Here is a 21111-nt window from a genome sequence, read left to right as displayed (position 1 = left end):
GCTTTAGTGTCTGGAAGGCCCATCGGTTTGGGCGATTTTGAACTGAGGAGTGGAAGGGGAGTGAATTCCAAAGTGAGAGATCTTCCCACAGAATGTGCTGCCATTTGCACTTTTTCTTTGATACAAGAGGGACTCCAGCTGAGGTACCTCTGCTGATCTCAACTGCAGCAGTATGTCTCAGGGAGGAAAGTCCCAGGGCTAAAAAAAACACCTCTACTCCTGCAGCCAGTTCAGATACTGGAGAACTAATGTCATATGATCACAATTAGATATTCTATTTAACAAGCTAGCTACCTCATGCTCTCTGAATACATGTCAGGAGCACAGTTGCCAAATTTCTTGCACCCCGACTTTCACAATAAACCAAAAATCAAGCTAATCCCATTTCAAAACAAGGCCAAAACAAGCCAATCCCTAAGAACCCCAACACTATGTGACTAGATTTCCTCCCTCACCCCCAGCGTGCAGTCTAGGACTGTGATGGGCCTCCTGTGCACCCCTGACACTTCCTCCCTCCCTTGCTCCTGCTTACCGGGAGCCAATCAAAAAAAAAAAAAGAAGCTACAAGCCAAAAACTAACCAACAAGCAACTCACAAGCCAATTAAGCCAACAACAAGCCCAGTTTCTGTTTTGTTTTTTTTTCTTGTTTGTTTTTCCCCTGGGTTTGGCATGTCTGATCAGGAGTAGTCCCACATAGAACACTATTATATTCCAGTCTAGAGGTGGAAAAGCACTAATCATGGGGGAAAACTGCACATCCAAGGGGAAATGTCACACCCTCCTGGACAGAGATTGTTTAAGAGCAGCTAAGACTTTAATCAGATCTCTGTGATAACTTTGGTTACAAACCATGTTCAAACACCCTGAACTGAGGGGTGTGACTTAGCCTCTATGAAGTCCTCCAGCTGATTACCCCGGTACACCATAATGACCTCAGTCTTCTCCAGACTGGATCTCAGCAATCTTGCTCCCATTCATACCCCAGTCTTGCTCAGATGGTGGGAAAGACACTTTGCTGCACTCTTTGGGCTGGGTGAGAGAGAGCCATAAATCTAGGTGCCATTGGTTAATGTTAGATTGAAAACTCTTTGGCCTGAATCTCATCATTGACTCTCCTAATGGCTTTGCATAGTGTACACATAAAATAAGAGGGCTGGCAGAAGAGAACCTTGTGTGATCCCATGTTAGAGTTCTCTCAGGAGAAAAGCTGTTTTGTGTGGCTTCCAGGGACCATAGGTGTGTCGTCAACATCCGCACGATCCATTGCGCTGAAGGCAGTTCAGAAAGCGAACCAGCTCATCACTCTCTTATACCCCGAGACCCACACCTATTATCCCCATAGTAACCCTTGCCTCCAATTCCTCCCCTGTAACATCAGTGAGTAGAAAAAACGCTGCTGAGCCAAAGAGGGATTATGGTCTTCCTTAAAGGGGCTTAGCCCCGTTGTGGTGCAATCTGAGAGGGGGAGAGTGGATCTGTGATCTCTTGGTGGCTGTCAGCCATAGATTTTCATGATGCTTCACCAGAAAGTACATAACAAAAAATCTCTGCTCTTGAGGAGCTTGTATAAAACACATACAGGTGCTGAAGTAATTCAAACAGCAGAGAGCAATGTTGCATGTGGTGGTTAGCGCACACAGTTCCTGTGGAGCAGTTAGAAACTATGAGTGGAGAGAGGAAGAACATTTGGAGAATGATTATCAGAAATCTGACCCCAGTTTATGGGGTGGTGTAGAAGAAGGCATGGAGGTGGGATTGAGTGAGGCAAACAAAGAGGGCAGGATAGAGAGCAGGAGGGGATGGAATAAATAACCTGATGACTGTTTTTAATTAATTATATTCAGCAAAGTAACTCTATAGGTTTAAAGGCAGCGTGTGTTTGTTGTAGAGCATCCCTGGTTTTTAAATGGAGCTAAAGGATTTTGTGTGTGTATGTAGGAAATAATAGAAAAAGCCAGAAGGTGGTAGTAAGCACCATGGATTTTCCCCTGATACATGCCACAGACAGGGATCTCTAGATTTCAATACTTGGATTACTATAAAATAAGTGACACTATGGGGCCATATCAGTTGTCTTTTAAAGATACAGAAATGTTTGTTTACTAGACACACATTTATCCCATGATAAGGCATGATTTTCAAAATCAGATGTTTGCAATTATGCTTACAAAAATGGAGTTATTTGCTGTGTGCGCAAATATTTGTGCATGTGGCTAGCCAACTGAATGTTTATGCTTATCTGGTTTTGAAAGGCAGGTCTAGAATGTGTAGCAGCCCCACCCTTTTGTATCTGCAGTGCACATCGTGCCAATAATGTGGCTGTGGCTGTGGCTGTGTAAAAGGATAGTTTATATATTTGAAGGCTGAAAGGGGACATTGTGATCATATAGTCTGAGCTCCTGCATAACAAAGGCCATAAAACTTCTCCCAATCCCCCAAATAATTCCCTTTGTATTTTTTTTAAAGATACACTCTAATTCAATCTCAATTTAAAAATTGCCAGTGATGGAGAATCTACCATGAGCCTTCATAAATTGTTTCAGTGGTTAATTACCCTCATTTAAAAATGTGCTCCACTTCCCATGACTCACTGTGGACACAGACTATGAGAAGTCCCTCCTCAAGGGGTCTGACAGGCAGCAGCCTCCTGACTGACTCCCTGCTCTGTATAAACCCAAGGGCATTCCAGGCAACAGCATAGATCTCCTGTAGCTGGTACAACCATTTGTGCTTTTGAACTCCTGGTTTCAACCTTAGCTTCATAGAATATCAGGGTTGGAAGGCACCTTAGGAGGTCATCTAGTCCAACCTCTTGCTTAAAGCAGGGCTAATCCTCAGATTCCTAAATGGTCCCCTCAAGGATGGAACTCACAACCCTGGGTTTAGCAGGCTAATGCTCAAACCACTGAGCTCTATCCCTTTGCCTTCTGACCCAGACTCTGAAATCTGACTTGGACTCTGACCCTTGGTATCGACTGTGGCCTGAAACCTTTCCATGAACAACAACTCTACTCACAGCCTCATGTTTGACCCTGCTCTGACCCTCGGTCCCAACTGCCCTTTTTAGGATCTTGATAAGATGTACCCTAACTTGTATGTGACATTCCCCAGGGTACAATCTGGACTGTTGAACAGCTGTGTCCCTTCAATTCTCCAATCTGGGGTGCCTTTTATACTGCTTTACTGTGAAAATAATAACTGCTGGCCAGTTCACACATAGCCTGTGGCATGTAAAATCGCTCCTAGTTGAATTACATGAATGCTATGGTCAGCCACTCATGAGTTGCATACAGGGCAACACCAGTAAACTCCCAGTCCCAGACCTTCCCCCAGAAATATGTCTTGTACTGCCTAGCTTTCCACTTGACAGTGCAAGATCATATCAAGTCCATCATTTCATCAATGCAAAATGGTATACACAAACCTTGTTATCTCAAGTGGAGGTTCCCAACAGTTCAATCGAAACACATACAGGGTTAGATAAAACAGTAAAGCAGGTTTACTAACTGAGAGATAGATTTTAAGTGATTAAAAGTAACGAAGCAGAAAAGTTAGAATTGGTTACAAGAAAATAAAAGATAAAATGTAGATTCATATCTAACTTAGCTAAATGGATTTAAAGCAAAGATTTTTCTCACCATATGCTCTTTACAGTCTTTACTGGCTGGAACCCTCCAGACCAGGATCTCTTCCCCCAGTTCAGTGTTTCTTCAGGTGTTGCTGCCGTAAGCAGAAGGTAAGAGTAGAGAGGTAATTTGTGTTGTATGTGATCTCTGTTCTTATACCATTCTCCCCTCTTTGAGGATTATCTCCAGTTGGAGTTCAGGGAATAGCTAGTCTGTTTACATGGGAACTGTTTACAGTTCTGTTGTCAATATTTAAAGTTCTTTCTTGAAACCTTCTTCTGGCCAAAGAATGGCCGTCTAACTAGGTGATTGTCCAATTGATTAGGTTGACACCTGCTGACTAGCTTTTGTCTCTGAGGAACTGGTTTTCTAAACTTGGAGCATGTTACAGCAATGTCTTACAGTTGAATTTTATAACTTTACATACAATGTTGATAAACATATGTTACCAGGACAATAATGTTCAGCAGATTATGAATTTTCAAAAGATACCTCTCAAGGCATACATTGTATAAAATGTATCATAATTTTTTAAAAAGGGTGAACGTAAAAATACAGTTTGCCACAGTGTGACCTACATTTTTAGGTAGACATAGCTACAGACTCAGAGCTGTGAAAAATTCACACCTCTAAGCACGATAGCTATGCCAACCTAACTCCCCGCCCCAGTGTAGATATAGCTAGGTCAACAGAAGAATGCTTCCATCAAGCTTCTGTTGCTTGGGGATGTTGCGTTCCTACGGTGACAGAAAAACCTCTTCATATATATGTATATAAACCCTGCATATACGTTTTTGGGGTTATGCTGGCATAGCTACAGTGCTGTAGCTATGCTGCTATAGTCCCCATCTAAATAGGAGAAACTAGTATTGGCTTCTGCTGTTCTGATGAAATGGGCATGATTACTGCTCTTCACTAGTTCATTCCGGTGTGTTTTGCCTATAACTTAATTCTAAAACCTCAGGGTTATAAAGTGTTGATTTCTGTATACTTGCACTACTCTACCTCTAGCCTTTTAGATTTTTATATAAAAAAGGATAGGTACATGCAATGGTGACTCAATACTTCTCCCTTTCCAGCTTATCAGATAAAAGCTTGACATCTGTCTCACAGACTACAGGAGGTAGCAATAGCCAAAATTCAACTAAAAATGGCAGGGAGGGGATACAGATTCTGGAAAGAGCCATGATATAATTTTTAAACAGTTCTAGTTCAGCTAACTTGATTCTGTTTGTGTGTATGTGTATATTCAATGTGCGTATGTATCACCCATTGATGAGTGTGTGCTACAGGTTCTCTCTCAGTGCCTGATCCACAGAGGAAATGAGTTGTTACAGTCCTCAGCTGTGGAGGCTTGTCTCTTTAACTCAGGTTGTAACAACTCAGACTTTTGGCCCTGCAGGTCCCTGGTTCAGTCCCCTGTGCATCTACAGAGATGGTTGTCATTATATACATGTGTACCTTCATACACAATAGATACATACAATTTTTAAAATATTTTATGGGCCACTTTACATCAGCTGTGGGTCTAACCCACTAGTCTTTACTAGGTACCATCTTTTCTAGTGAAGACTGTACAGATGACAGTTTCAATTTATTGTCATTGATATACTTATTAAATAGATTTCTGGACTAGATTTTCCTTTGTACGTAACAAGTGTGAGTCTTCTTTATATAAAAATAATGTAGAATGATGTCATCAATACAAGAAGTTAGTGATGACATTTTATCTGAAAGTTGGTTTATTACATATGGAATTTTTTGGATCCTCAAAGTGTGAAACATCACATACATATGTAATAAAAAAAGCGAAGTCTACATAATGCTCTGTGTAAACCAGATGGTAAAGTATTGTGTCTGGTGTCTTATGATTCTCTTTCTAATAACCTCATGAACAGGAAAGGAATTTCTGAGTTCATTCTTAAGAAGCATGCAGTGTTTTGCTATTGAAATGGCGGTGTCTGTGCATCCATCTATATGATAATGAAATGCTAACAAAGTAATCTGTTTGCTTGGTTTTTTTCATCCTGCAAGATGATGAGGAGAAAGTGATGATAAAATATTTGGCATCTGATGTCTGTTTTGAAAGCTGGAAGTACAAACATAAACCAAGAAGCTTAATGAGATTTTCTTCTCTAAAACATTGGGCAGTTCATTGCTTTATAAAAAGAAACAAGAAAAAGCTGAATTCTTAACTCCTCTTGCAGATATTGGTAGTTAACCCAGTTTTATTACGAAGCACAAATATCCTGTTTTTGTTACTCACATGTTAACTGTTGATTATTTAGGGCTCAATCTTGCAAATATTTACAGATCATTTTTACCATCCAAATGTAATGAGATGACTCAGGTTTAGATTTGAAAGGAGTTTCAGATTTTATTATGTGACCTGCAACAACCGTGTGTGAACTTCCACCCCACTTCCCTATCTTTCTCTTTGGGATTATTGTGGCCACATGGTTTCATAGAATATCAGGGTTGGAAGGGACCTCAGGAGGTCACCTAGTCCAACCCCGGGCAGATTTTTGCCCTAGATCCCTAAATGCCCTCCTGCCCTGGATTGAACTCACAATCCTGAGTTTAGCAGGCTAATGCTCAAACCACTGAGCTATCCCTCCCCCCAAGTTTCAAAATAAGTGCTCAGCATTCTGGGCAGACATCCTATGGTACAGTGAACCTCTGCTAGGTTCTACCCTTTTTGAGATTTTTCTCTGTGGGGGAAACCTACTGAAAATTCTGCGATTTAGGGTCAAACTAAATAAATCCATGATTACTCTCCTTTCATTCCACCAATAATCTTGTTTTCATGAGCCTGTGCCATTTTCAAAGAGCAGTCGAGCAGCATGGAGGAAACACAGAGTGCTGTGGTCTTCGTGGTTTGTACCATGAACAGGTGTGTACCAACACAGGTCCTGAAGGGGGTTAATGTGCCTGAGAGGAAAATTACATTATCTGGCTGCACCTGGTGGCAGAGCATGGAGCCCGGCTGGGCAGGAGCAGGCTGGTTAGTGTAAAATCAGGAGAGCAGGAAGCTGCAAGGAGAGTGTCTGCAGTCAGTCTTTAGGAACAGAAAACCCAAAAGGAGAATAAGCCATGGAAGAAGGGTTAACCCCAGAGGAGTTGTGGGGAAAGAAAACCTGAGAAGACAGAGTAGGAAGAAGCCCAGGGAAACTGCAGCAAGGAAGGGGACTGTGTAGACCTTGGCTGCTCATTATAGAGTCCCTGGGCTGGAACCCAGAGCCTGAGTTTCCCTAACAGTCATTGAGAAATGGCACAGGATTGTTAGAGATGCCAGCTGGTTTGGAGGGACCTGAGTTGAGAGTGAGAGAGGGGTGGTGGAATGCCAGACAGGAGAGAGCTAATCCCCAGGCAAAGCCGCAGGGATGTGCCCCAGCAGGGAGTGAATCCTTTCACTGGCCTGTGCCTTAGCATTGTGGGAGTGAAGGGTGTATTCTGGAATGCCAGGTTCTCAGGGGGAGAGGACTGCAAGACATGGTAGTGTTGCCAAACCTCCAGGAAATAAAGATTATTTTTTAAATTAAATATTATGTCATGTGATGAAACCTCCAGGAATATGTCCAACCAAAATTGACAACCCTAAGACATGGCTAGGTTAGGGTGGTGAACATAGTGCCACTATGTTCTGCAGCAGGTCTGTTTGCCTCTCTATCACCCCCAGTAGCTGAAGGCCCCTAGCCAGTTCCTTGTTGTAATCCTCCTCTCCTTGCATCATGTTTAAGGAAACCTTCCCTCCACTCCTTCATCTTGTTCCCTCTGCTGGGATGCAGATGCAAGATGGTAAAAGTGTTGTCATCCATTGTCCTCTTTCCCTTTCCCCAGAGATAACACCCCTGTCTGTGGTCATTACAACATGTTAGGTGCTAGGGAGGGAAAGAAAAAGCTAATGCAGTTGTCCAAATTCATAGAATATCAGCGTTGGAAGGGACCTCAGGAGGTCATCTAATCCAACCCCCTGCTCAAAGCAGGACTCAGTTCAAGTCTACATGCCAGTAATGGTCAAATGTGTTTTTTCTGTTTCAGAATTCAATTCCCATATGCTTTTTCCCGAGCTGGGGTAAGATGTTGAAGGGTAGAACCTTGGAGATCAGATGTTTTAAAACATTCTTCCTATTTGTGCAACATCCCTGAGTTTATTGTGGGAAGGAGTCACCTGGTGTGATGGTTAATAATTGTATGTGCACATATGCGGACTACTGGTGGGCAGAGAGTGCTAAGGAGCACCAGCAGGCCCAGGCCCGTGGTTGCATGTGTGACTCTGTGTGTCGCCAGTGGGTTGTGGCCGAGGGCAGCAGGGGAAGGCTAGTAATTGCATGTGCGCCAATTCTGTTCCAGGATGTTACCCTAAGGTGTGGTCCTAAAAGGCAGAGAAGGATTTTGTTCAGAAAGGCAGTAGGCAAACCAGGAAGCTACACCTTGCTGCCTTTTGCCAGGCTGGTGCCCTAGAGCTGGTGCAGCAGTGGCAGGGAAGCACAAGCTATATGGACAGTGGTGAGAGAGCTGTGTTGCTGTGCAATGTGTGTGCCCAAGACAGAACACGGTCTTTGCCTTAATTTTTTTTTTAAATATCCGTGGATCAGCATAAAGTGAAAAATAAATAGAATTCTGCAGTAACCAAAAGGAGGAGGGGAGAGAGGCTGAATGAATGTCTTGAAATCCTTTTTGAAATGTCTCTGAAGCCTGATTTGGGTGACTTAGGTCCTAACACCTCAAGTTTTCTTAAAACTGAGAAACCGTGAGCCAGAATTTTTTTTTGGTGCTTTTTCTTTCTTGTATCTGCTGCTACTATAAATGTACTTGTGTTCAGTGCATCTCATTTGTAACCCTCACGGTGCGGCCATCTCAAATAGAACTGGAAGGGAGCAGGAGCAATAAGCAGCATGGTGGGGCATGGGGAGGACCTGGGATGCTTGAGCATTGGTTGTGTGTTTGCATATTTCTGAGAAATTAAATAGTACTGTTTTAATTCTCCAGTGCAGCTGCCATTCTGAGCTCTAGGTGAGGTGAATGTTAAAAGCCAAGGAGGCAGAGAGAGAGATACTAGCCCATCATGGTGGTGCCCTGGCAGTACCCAGTAGTAGTTTAAATCACCCAGTACAGTTGTAATATATCACATACTGTAATACTGGAAGAGGTCTTCTCCCCAGGTTAGGTCTCTGTTGTGATTCAGTTGGCCCTCTGACTGTGATTTGGGGGTCTCCTGGGTCTCCAGCATTGTGTGAGCCTTGGGGTTCATTGGCTTGAGCAGGTCAACAAGATCCTGTGTTGCAAGGTTAATCACCTCTGGCTTTTGCATCCTGGCTGGAATTCACAGGAAGCTGTGGTTGGGTGGTGGAACCTCTACCAAAAAATAGGGTCCAGCTCCTATAGTAGGCACAATGTGAGTTCTCACCCAGGCATTGTTGTCCCTAACACTCTTGTAACTCAGATGAAACTTCTTTTCATTGGTGTGGCACTGGTTCAGGGCCCAGGAATGCCACCTGTCCTTCATTTGATAGCTGCTCGTAGACCTCTGTATTTCAGTTGGTGATTGCTGTTTGGGTGGGTCTGGACACACTTCTCTCCACAGGAGGCAAGGAAGTCCCGTGCACAGTACCTGTGAAAATATAGGGCATGGCTGTTATCTAATTGGCATGCAGCTCTGGGGGGTGAACTCGCCATGAGCTGGAATTGCATATGGGGAGGGGGGTACCTGACTGCTTGCTGGCACTGACATGGCGGAAGTAACATCTGGTCAAGATGATCTCAGAGCAGTAGCAGGCACACCAGTAAAGAGTCTGATCCAGGTGGCTGGCAAAGCAATGTAGAATAGCAGTGGGAGGACTACCAGATGTGAAACAGTTGCTTCAGAATGGGAATGTCTCTACACCTACCTTGTTGTGGAGAAAATCATCCTGATTCTCAGTAAACCTGCTTCCAAAGTGGGTTGATTGATGTGGGTTAGAAAGCCAGAGGATTTGAAACAAATATTTGTGTGTGCATGCAAGGCAGTCTATTCTGAAACAGTTTTCAAGTGTAGGCAAGTCCTTTTGCTTATAATGATTCAGGCATTGGGGACTTAGGTCCTAACATTTTGTGTAATGTCATTATAATATCAATCTGAACAGAAGGTAAATGTCTGCTTACTGTCTTCATTTGGAGTTTGGTAAGTTACATATTTGGATTTAATCGATATAATTAACAGTTTGAAGAGATGGGCCTTTTTCAGGTCAGAATAGGGTGACCAGACAGCAAGTGTAAAAAATCGGGACCAGGGTGGGGGATAATAGGAGCCTATATAAGAAAAAGACCCTAAAATTGGGACTGTCCCTATAAAATCGGGACATCTGGTCACCCTAGGTCAGAAACAGGAAAAATCAGGGTAACTGACAGTGATAGAGTTGTATTGTGTAAATCTGGTATAAAGGAGAGAAGAATAGGTCCTGCTTTCTTCTAAGTGTGTTGATTAAACTATTTAAAATAAAATTGTATTTTTCACTAATTCAGCATGCAAAAACTAAAGCACAGGATGATGAGGAATCTCAAAGGTGCAGTAAGTACCTAGCTGAACATTACCATGACACATTGACCTGTATTTAGCTATAGACTCCAAAGGGTCCCGCTGATGCTCGGAAGGCTTTATAACTGCCTTTTGAAAATACAGCTCCCTCTCCCTGCCCCCAGCAGTGTCTTCTATGTGTGAGCTGGGCTGGGCTGGGCTGGGTCCAGTGGCCTTGTGGCACAGAATTTCCCCAGCAGTATATATTCTATTCTGCCTGAGAGGTAAGAGCCCGCCTCACTCCTACCTCCTCAGAAACACCCTGAAGCCCTGCACCTCCATGCCTAGTGAGCTGCAGTAGCGAGCAAGAGGGACCGAGTGTCACATTCTCTCAGACGCATGAATGCCTATTACCCTGCTCTCCTGGCGATGATTTACATTTCTACCAGCAGGGGGTTGGACTAGATGACCTCCTGAGGTCCCTTCCAATCCTGATATTCTATGAAAGAGGATATGCATGGAAGGGTGAGCTAATAATCTATGAGGATTTTCATTTTTAACTTTTACAGGATGCAGCCCCACCACACACACTCCACTGTGTTAGGCCACAAATCTTTGCAGGAGAGAATGTGGCTCCAGCTCCATGAGGTGACCCTCTCAGAGTTTTCTGAAGTATTTTCCCCCTCCTGTGGGCTTTTCCAGAGAGAGGAGCAGTGTATTGAATGTGGGGAAGATCAAAGGAACCCCAACAATCTTATATTTAGAATCTGAGATACTTTAGCCACCAGATCAAAGCTGTTCGAAAATCTATTTGTTGTTTGACTTACACTCCGTGTCAGTATTCCGTTAATGCGGTGATGTTCTGGACAGTGAGTTTGTTTTAAAAAAAATACCATACAACTCCCCACCCCTCAAACCACATACTGTAATTCTGTATATCTGCACTATATGTCATATCTGTCCTGTTTACTGACAGAAACAACTGCTTGAAACTGGCAACACTGCAAGGGTCAATGTAGCTGTTCAAAAGGGAAATCTGTTCTATTCTTCTCATGAATCACCAATGAAAATTGCCAGTTACTCCTGAACTTACATGTTGATGATGATTTATGAAGCAGAAAAAAGGCCTATGTGGTTTGAAAACCACATTGATTATTTAGTCCTGGCACTCAGAAAACATTCTCTTATTTATTCTCAAGAAATCCAAAGGTAAATGATACTGCTAATGAGGGAAGGTATTTAATATTAACCTTGAATCACCTTTTAATTTTAACTGTTAAGATTAGGTTCACTAGTAGTACACTTCTACCTGCTTTGTGTTACTTAGGGGCACTAATTTTGATTTTTGACAGAAATTTGAATACTGAAATATTTTGGCTGGAAATCAAAATATTTAATCTGTAAATCAAAATATATTGATTTGGAAATGCTGCTGTGATGCCTCATGGGAAATGTAGTTTGGATGTGTCAAGCTCCCAGTTTTCAGTTTAATCCTACTTTGTCTGGAATCAGGCAGTGTTGTCTTGAAAACGGTGCTAACAGAGCTTCTCATGAAGAGGTTGTGATGTATCATTTGATGCAGACATTAGGATATTGTAGGATGCATTGTTATCCATTATTTACATTCCTAAGATATACATTATGAATGCTGCACATATTGTTGAGGATACATTGCATAATGTGCTGTAGTTTTCACAAGCAGTTTGTGCAGATGGCAATCATAACTTAGGTCTTAAAATAAAAATGGTCAGAACAGAAATGAGAAATTGAATAAGACAGGAATCAAACTCGACGAGGGTCTCCCAGAGGATTCAGAGGGCCTGGGGCAAAGCAATTTCAGGGGCCCCTTTCATAAAAAGAAGTCGCAATACTAGAGAATACTATATTCTCATGGGGCCCGAAGCAAATTGCCCCACTTTCCCCCTCTCCCCCCGGGCAGCCCTGTGAAAAATAAACATTTAAAAACCTTCCGCATCTTGGCACAAACCCAGTTTTGAGAAAATTTCTTTTCAAGTCACCTTTACAAGGTATCACTGGTTCTCAGCATCAGCTAGTGCTAAAAGGCACTAAAGCTTATTAAAAGGGTTGGACAAATATTTTCCGTCAAAACTTTTTTTGGATCGAAAACTAGGGGTTTTAAAAAGCAGAAAAAAATCATGGACAATATCTGCTTTCCTTCAAAATTTTTGTTGTGGTTTTTTTAATTGAAAAGCTGAAATAAGTCTGCCAGAACCTGAACATGGTTTGGGGTTTCAGAAGTGTGTGGCCAAATGTGATGCAGTAGGGACTGTCTGTGTGGGGAGTGGGAGAGCAGGGGAGGACTTTAGGGGATGGACGATGCCAGGGCTGTAACCTGAGCTAGGTAAGGGAGGGGAAAGGTCAACACCTTTGCCCGGGAAGGGGAACAAAGGAAGGGAGTGGCAGGAGGGAAGCAGTTTGAGTTTGGGCTTGGGCCTGTGTGGGCGGAATTCAGGGTATCCTAGCTAGGATCCAAGCACCCTGAAAGCCCAGAGGGACTCGGTGGAGGGGTCCTGACTGTGCCTGCAAGCTCTGCTGTGACCGGTGTTCCTGTGTCCAATAAACCTTCTGTTTTACTGGCTGGCTAAGAGTCACTGTGGGTCCCAGGAAGAGGGGTGCAGGGCCGGACTCCCCACACTCCGTGACACCAAATATTTGCTGCTTGCTGTGGTTGACCGTTTAAAGAAACAATAACAAAAATTCTGCTTAAAAAAATCCAAAACTTTTGAACCACCTCAGCTTGTGAACAAATGCCTGAGCCTATCCAGTAAGAGATTTTTCCAGGTTTCTGATACTCTGCTGGCTTTCTTGACGCATGTCTGTCTCCATAACTTTGGATTCATTTAGCTTAGAACCTAAGACTGGCCATACTGGGTCAGACCAAAGGTCCATCCAGCCTAGTATCCTGTCTACCAACAGTGGCCAATGCCAAGTGCCCCAGAGGGAGTGAACCTAACAGGTAATGATCAAGTGATCTCTCTCCTGCCATCCATCTCCACCCTCTGACAAACAGAGGCTAGGGACACTATTCCTTACCATCCTGGCCTTCCCTATGGTAAAGATAACAGCTTGGCTCTTTGTATTAAATAGCTGTCTGTAAGCCTCAAACTGCTGAATGAGCTTTAGGGTAGGGAAGGCTGTGCCTCCCCAAACAGCCTTGCCCTGCCCCCTATCTGACCCCCATCCACTTTCTGCCCCCCAACTGCACCCCTCAGAATCCTTGGCCTATCCTGCTCCTCGTCCCCTCACTGCCCCCCACAGATCCCCTCCCTAACCACCACCTTGGGACTCCACCCCCCACCAATCCTCCTGTTTCCTGTCCCTGACTGTCCTGACCCCTATACACCGCCTCTCCCCGTGCCGAGTATGACACCCCTCCAGAATGCTCAACAAAATGGCAAATGAAATTTAATGTGGATAAATGTAGTCATGCACATTGGGGAAAAAATAACCCCAACTATACATACAATATGATGGGGCTAATTTAGCTGCAACTAATCAGGAAAACGATCTTGGAGTCATGGATAGTTCTCTGAAGACATCCACGCTGTGTGCAGCAGCAGTCAAAAAAGCAAACAGGATGTTAGGAATTGTTAAAAAGGGGATAGAGACAGGGCTGCCCATGGGGAGGGTGGTGGGGGTGGCGAGTGGGGCAATTTGCCCTGGACCTGTGAGCCCTGGCCCGGCAGTGGTCCGGGTCTTCTGTGGCATTTCAGTGACGGGGGGCCCTTTCAGTGCTGTCGAAGACGCGGCGCGACTGAAGGGCCCCACCATCGCTGAAATCCACCGAAGACCTGGACCGCCGCCGGGCAAGTACAAGCGCTGTAGCTCCCCCACTTTGCCCCAGGCCCCCTGAATCCTCTGGGCAGCCCTGGATAGAGAATAAGACAGAGAATATCTTATTGCCCTTATATAAATCCCTGGTACGCCCACATCTTGAATACTGTGTACAGATGTGGTCTCCTCGTCTCAAAAAAGATATACTGGTAATAGAAAAGGTTCAGAGAAGGGCAACTAAAATTATTAGGGGTTTGGAATGGGTCCCATATGAGGAGAGATTAAAGAGGCTTGGACTTTTCAGCTTGGAATAGAGGAGACTAAGGGGGGATATGGTAGAGATATATAAAATCATGAGTGATGTGGAGAAAGTGGATAAGGAAAAGTTATTTACTTATTCCCATAATACAAGAACTAGGGGTCACCAAATGAAATTAATAGGCAGCAGGTTTAAAGCAAATAAAAGGAAGTTCTTCACACAGCTCACAGTCAACTTGTGGAACTCCCTGCCTGAGGAGGTTGTGAAGGCTGGGACTATAACAGGGTTTAAAAGAGATCTGGGTAAATTCATGGAGGTTAAGTCTATTAATGGCTATCAGCCAGGTTGGGTAAGGAATGGTGTCCCTAGCCTCTGTTTGTCAGAGGGTGGAGATGGATGGCAGGAGAGAGATCACTTGATCATTGCCTGTTAGGTTCACTCCCTCTGGGACACCTGGCATTGGTCACTCTTGGCAACAGGATCGTGGGCTGTATGGACCTTTGGTCTACACTACGGGATTATTCTGAATTTACAGAAACTGGTTTTTTGAAACAGATTGTATAAAGTCGAGTGCACGCGGCCAAACTAAGCACATTAATTCGGCGGTGTGCGTCCATGTACCGAGGCTAGCGTCGATTTCTGGAGTGCTGCACTGTGGGTAGCTATCCCATAGCTATCCCATAGTTCTTGCAGTCTCCCTTGCCCACTGGAATTCTGGGTTGCGATCCCAGTGCCTGATGGGGCAAAAAGCATTGTCACTGGTGGTTATGGGTACAGCCTCACCCTCCCTCCATGAAAGCAGTGGCAGACAACTGTTTCGCGCCTTTTTTCCTGGGTGAACTGTGCAGATGCCATACCATGGCAAGCATGGAGCCTGCTCAGCTCAAGACAGCAATCATGGACGCTGTAAACACCTCTCGTGTTCTCGTGCAGCCTATGTTGAACCAGGACTTGCAAAACCAGGTGAGGAGGCGGCGGGTACGGCAGTGAGGCGATGATGACATGGACACACAATTCTCTCAAACCGCGGGCCCCGGCGCGTTGGAGATCATGCTGGTAATGGGGCAGGTTCTAGCCATTGAACACCCATTTTGGGCCTGGGAAACAAACACAGACTGGTGGGACCACATAGTGTTGCAGTTTGGGACGATTCTCAGTGGCTTTAAAACTTTCGCATGCGTAAGGGCACTTTCATGGAATTTTGTGATTTGCTTTCCCCTGCCCTGAAACACCAGAATACCAAGGTGAGAGCAGCCCTCACAGTTGAGAAGCAAGTGGCGATAGCCCTGTGGAAGCTTGCAATGCCAGACAGCTACCGGTCAGTCGGGAATCAATTTGGAGTGGGCAAATCTACTGTGGGGGCTGCTGTGATGCAAGTAGCCAAAGCAATCACTAAGCTGCTCCTACGAAAGGTAGTGACGCTGAGACGTGCAGGTCATATTGGATGTCTTTGCTGCAATGAGATTCCCTAACTGTGGTGGGGCGATAGATGGAACCCATATCCCTATCTTTGCACCGGAGCACCAGGGCAGCCAGTACATAAACCGCAAGGGGTACTTTTCAATGGTGGATCACAAGGGACTTTTCACCAACATCCACGTGGGATGGCCAGGAAGGGTTCATGACACTCTCGTCTTCAGGAACGCTACTCTGTTTAAACAGCTGCAGCAAGGGAATTACTTCCCAGACCAGAAAATAACAGTTGGGGATGTTGAAATGCTTGTAGTTATCCTAGGGGACCCAACCTACCCCTTGATGCCATGGCTCATGAAGCCATACACAGGCAACCTGGACAGCAGTCAAGAGCTGTTCAACTACAGACTGAGCAAGTGCAGAATGATGGTAGAATGTGCATTTGGCCGTTTAAAGGGACGCTAGTGCACATTACTGACTTGCTCAGACCTCAGCCAAACCAATGTTCCTATTGTTATTGCTGCTTGCTTTGTGCTCCGCAATCTCTGTGAGAGTAAGAGGGAGACCTTTATGGTGGGGTGGGAGGCTGAGGCAAATCACCTGTCCGCTGATTATGCACAGCCAGACACCAGGGTGATTAGAAGAGCACACCAGGAAGCGGTGCACATCAGAGAAGCTCTGAAAACCAGTTTCATCACTGGCCAGGGTACAGTGTGACTGTGTTTGTTTCTCCTTGATGAAAACCCACCTCCTTGCTTGACTCATTCCCTGTAAGCAACCCACCTTCCCCCTTTGATCACAGCTTATCATTTGAAAACCATGTATTCTTTATTAATTGATTATAAAAAAAAGAGGGAGAGAACTGACAAGGTAGCCCGGGTGGGGTTTGGGAGGAGGATAGGAGGGAAGGAAAAGGCCACTAAAAATTTTCAAAATAATGACAGCCTTTTGGTTGGGCTGTCGACTGGAGTGGAGTGGGCGGGTGCACAGAGCCTCCCCCCATGTGTTCTTACACGTCTAGGTGAGGAGGCTATGGAACTTGGGAAGCGGGGAGGGCAGTTATACAGGGGCTGCAGCGGCACTCTGTGATCCTGCTGCCATTCCTGAAGCTCCACCAGATGCAGGAGCATGTCAGTTTGATCACGCAGCAGCCCCAGCATTGCATCCTGCCACCGCTGATCTTCCTGCCGACACCTATGTTCTCAAGCATCCCTCCTGTCCTCACGTTGGTCCCTCCTGTCCTCATGTTCACTGGCATCTTTCATGTACTTTGATACCATGTCCTTCCACTCATTCAGATGAGCTCTTTCATTGTGGGTCACTTCCATGATTTCTGAGAACATTTCATCTCGCATCCTTTTTTTTCCCACCGCCTTATCTGAGAGAGCCTTCGGGACAGAGGAGGGAGGCTTGAAAAAATTGCAGCTGCAGGAGGGAGGGGGGAAAAAAGGGAGAGAAGATACATTTTACAGAACAATGGTTATACTCTTTCGCAGTGAACAACACTATTCACATTACATAGCACATGTGATTTCAGTACAAGGTCATATTTTGCATCTTAATTTTGAGTGCCTGCGGCTTTGGTGTTAGAGATCAGACACAGGTCCGGGCAACAGAATTCGGCTTGCATGCGTCCATGATAAGCCATTGTCTTTCGGCTTCTGCAGCCTTCATAAAACCAGCGCCCTCCTTTCCCAAATACCAAGCAAAGCCCGTTGAGTGCTGCGTCTTTCCTGTTAACATGCAGCAGCAGAAACCAAACTTCTCTCCCCCATCCAGTTCTCTGGGATCATTGCTTTACCCCTCCCCCACCGCGTGACTGGTATCAGGGAAGATCCCTGCTAGCCAAACGTGAAAAAGCTTAGCGCCAATCACCCTCCCCTCCTCTGCGCGCTTGACTAACTGCAGGGAAGGATTTTTTTTCAGCCACAGGCAAACAGCCCAGTAGGAATGGCCACCTCTGTCCCCTTAATTAAATTCCCGTATTTCAACCAGGTTACCATGAATGATATCACTCTCCTGACGATAACACAGTGAGATAAAGTACGGATGTTGCTTGAATGCCAGCAAAAACTGGGACATACGCTGCCAGGTTTTGTCATGCAATACCACCAGATTACTTGCTACATGCATGGCGTGGTCAAGTGTCCTACCATGGAGGACAGAATAAGGCTGTGCTGCCCAGAAACCTTCTGCAAAGGCTTTTGGAGTACCTCCAGGAGAGCTTCAAGGAGATGTCCCTGGAGGATTTCCGCTCCATCCCCAGACACGTTAACAGACTTTTCCAGTAGCTGTATTGGCTGCAAATGCATCCCAAGTCCTCAGGGCAAATTAATCATTAAAAAATGCTTGCTATTAAACCATGTTTTATATTTACAAAGGTACACTCACCAGAGGTCCCTTCCATGGCTTCATGGTCTGGGATACTGCCTTGGGAGGGTAATTCTGTCAGGCAGAGAAAAAGGTCCTGGCTGTTGGGGAGAACGGAGTGCTGTGTGCTCTCTGCAAGCTCATCCACTTCCTCCTCCTTCTCCTCCTTCTCATCTTCCCCGTCTGCAGAATCCTCAGGCATGGCCTCGGAATCCATGGTCAGGGGTGGGGTAGTGGTGGTGGACCCCCCTAGAATTGCGTGCAGCTCAGCATAGAAGCGGTTTGTGGCCCTGCCTCGGATCTTCTGTTTGCTTCTTTGATTTTCTGGTAGGCTTGTCTGAGCTCCTTAACTTTCACACAGCACTGTACTGAGTCCCTAGTGTGGCCTCTCTCAATCATGGCCTTGGAGATCTTTTTCAAATGTTTTTTCATTTCGTCTTTTGTAATGGAGTTCTGCTAGCACGAAATCCTCTCCCCATATAGCGATCAGATCCAGTACCTCCTGTACGGTCCATGCTTGTGCTCTTTTTTGATTCTCATACTTCATGCTTACTTGTGCTGATGAGCTCTGCATGGTCACCTGTGCTGATCAGTTCCCCATGGTGGGCAAAAAGGAAATGAAATTCAAAAATTGGCGGGGCTTTTCCTGTCTACCTGGCCAGTGCATCTGAGTTCAGATCACTTTCCAGAGCGGTCACAATGGTGCACTGTGGGATAGCGCCCGGAGGCCAAAACTGTCGAATTGCAGCCACGCTAACCCTAATCCGACATGGCAATACCGATTTCAGCACTACTCCCCTCATTGGAGGATTACAGATACCAGCATTAAAAGCCCTTTATATTGATATAAAGGGCTTCGTTGTGGATGGATGCAGGGTTAATTTGATTTAACGCTGCTAAATTTGTATAAACTCATAGTGTAGACCAGACCTCAGTATGGCCAGTCTTATGTTATGTAAAAATGCAAATGGAAAGCACAGTTCTACAGCCCTTATTGGCTTGGTTGACACATGTGAATTCACTGTCTGATCTCACACCAGTGTAAATGAGGATTACTTCTTTTTGTGCATATTCTGGCTTTGGGCCATGGGCACGCGCATAACCAAAAACATCCATGTTCTAGATTCTGATGCTGAACTTCTGTGCTCTAGGTCTGGCCAGGGCTGTTGAGAGCGGATTCAGGTCCCGGTGAAAAAAAATTTTTGGACCCCCCCCCCCCCCCCAAGGGTGGACTGGCTAAACAGGGCTAATGAAGCCGGGTCCCAGGCCCCCTTCTGGACCGCCGGGCTCTGGTAATTTGTACTGGTGTCCCCCCCTCTTGTCGGCCCTGGGTCTGGTTCCCTGAAATCACATAGGGGAAGGATTCGGCAAGGTACTTAACTATGAACACAACTTCAAGATCTGCCCATCGCTAAGCGTGTGAGCAGTTCAATCCTATGTGCTTAAAGTAAGGCACTTGTTTAAGTACTTTACTGAGATCCAGTTCTGCAGGCTGTGTTCATATTGAACCAGGAAGGAATATTTTGGGAAGATGTTTGGTTGTATAGAGCCCCCCTCTCTGATTTATTAGTGCACACAAGAAATCTGACATGGTGGGCTCTCTGGGCCTGCCAGGATACTACAAAGGTAACAGTAGTTTGCATCCATTTTGGAGGGACAAGTGAAGAGTGTATGTAATAATACTGTACAGACTGTGTATTGACTTTGTTTTGGCAGACATCAAGATTTATTGTCCCTTGAGGTAAATATTTATATCCTGGGTCAATACATCTTGATTTTTTCAGCTCTACACGAGTCAATAATTGCTTATCATAACAATCGAGACCTGAGGTCCAAATTGAGATTTGAAAGGGAGCTGCTAATGCTTTGTTACGTCTCTGTATTAGAAAGAATACCACTTTGTTGGGTGTGCATTTAAGATCATAGATATATTAAGTGTATTTTAGCTCTTATAAAATGTATGTATCATAGAGCTTATCAATCAAACAAATGTTTAGGTTTTTTGATAATGGATCATTTGAATGAGGAAAAAAATCAGTAACATTTTTTAAAATGTGTTTTTCTTTATCTTATTTTTTTAAGGCATTGGCATGTTCTCTTTCAGGTGGCCTGGCATTAGCTCAAGTACTATTTTTTTATGTGAAATACCTGGTTCTCTTTGGTATTCCTGCTCTTATTATTCGAATGGATGGACTCAAACCTCCAACTTTACCTCGCTGTGTGAGCACAATGCACAGTTTCACTGGAATGTGGAGGTCAGTAAGTTTCATTTATTATTGATATGACAGTAATTTTTCAGTGTATTGATAGTGTGTGTTCTGAACTATTCTTTTTTTCATCTTTTACATGATCTTCAGTTTGAGGATTGCTTTTTTTCATACCACAGAGATAAAGGGAAGCCTGCCTTTCAGGATTTTCAGTGTCTTAATGATTAGAATGAGATCCATGACACTTAACTCCACTAAGCTGACTATTTTTTTTGTAGATATTTATGAAATACAATTCATTTTTCAGTCTTGGTCCAAAAAACACTCTTCAGTTGAAAATTCATTCAGAGAAGGATAAGAAATACATGAATAGTTACCCTGAGAGTAGTGGCGGATTAATAAAATTGCCACACACACACACACACCCCCCGTGCCAGCTCACCTGCGCTCCCCCGTGGCAAGCCTGGGAGGGAGGGGGGAGAAGGGGAGATGCGGTGCGCTCAGGAGATGGCAGTAGTGGAGCAGAGGTGAGCTGGGGCCGGGAGCGGTTCCCAGCCCCCCCCGGGTTACTCCCTGTGCCCGTTGGCCCCAGCTCACCTCTGCTCCGCCTCCTCTGAGCCTGCGGCTGCTTGCTTCTCCCTCTCTCCCAGTGCTTTCGCGCGGCAAGCCTAGGAGGGAGGTGGAAGGAGGGAAGCGCGGCGCGCCTGGGGGGGAAGAGGCGGGCCACGGATTTGGGGAAGGGGTGGAGTTGGGGAGGGGGCATGAGCAAATTTGCCGCCCTCAGCCTAGGCTTTGTTGGCCTAGGTGATAATACACTGCTGCCTGAGAGGAGAGTTGTGGATTATAACACTTTAATAGGAAGAAAACTATGTATCTGAAAAAAAACTTTCCATAGCATTAGCATGTTAAAAACAATATTTGTTCATATTTTAGCATGAAATTCT

General features: G+C 44.9%; 1 protein-coding gene across 7 annotated transcripts in view; it reads left to right on the top strand.

Moving 5' to 3' along the window:
* The window catches only part of HHAT (hedgehog acyltransferase), a 390792-nt gene that overhangs the window by 70345 nt on the left and 299336 nt on the right, over positions 1-21111 (top strand). For all 7 annotated transcript variants that reach the window (XM_030557592.1, XM_030557591.1, XM_030557593.1 and 4 more), the window contains exon 8: positions 20065-20215. In XM_030557592.1, the coding sequence (XP_030413452.1) occupies positions 20065-20215 (151 nt within the window). The remainder of the gene's footprint in view (positions 1-20064; positions 20216-21111) is intronic.

The sequence above is a fragment of the Gopherus evgoodei genome, chromosome 3 (assembly GCF_007399415.2).
Source record: "Gopherus evgoodei ecotype Sinaloan lineage chromosome 3, rGopEvg1_v1.p, whole genome shotgun sequence".
Lineage (NCBI taxonomy): Eukaryota > Metazoa > Chordata > Testudines > Testudinidae > Gopherus > Gopherus evgoodei.
This window is presented reverse-complemented; position numbering and strand designations above follow the sequence as displayed.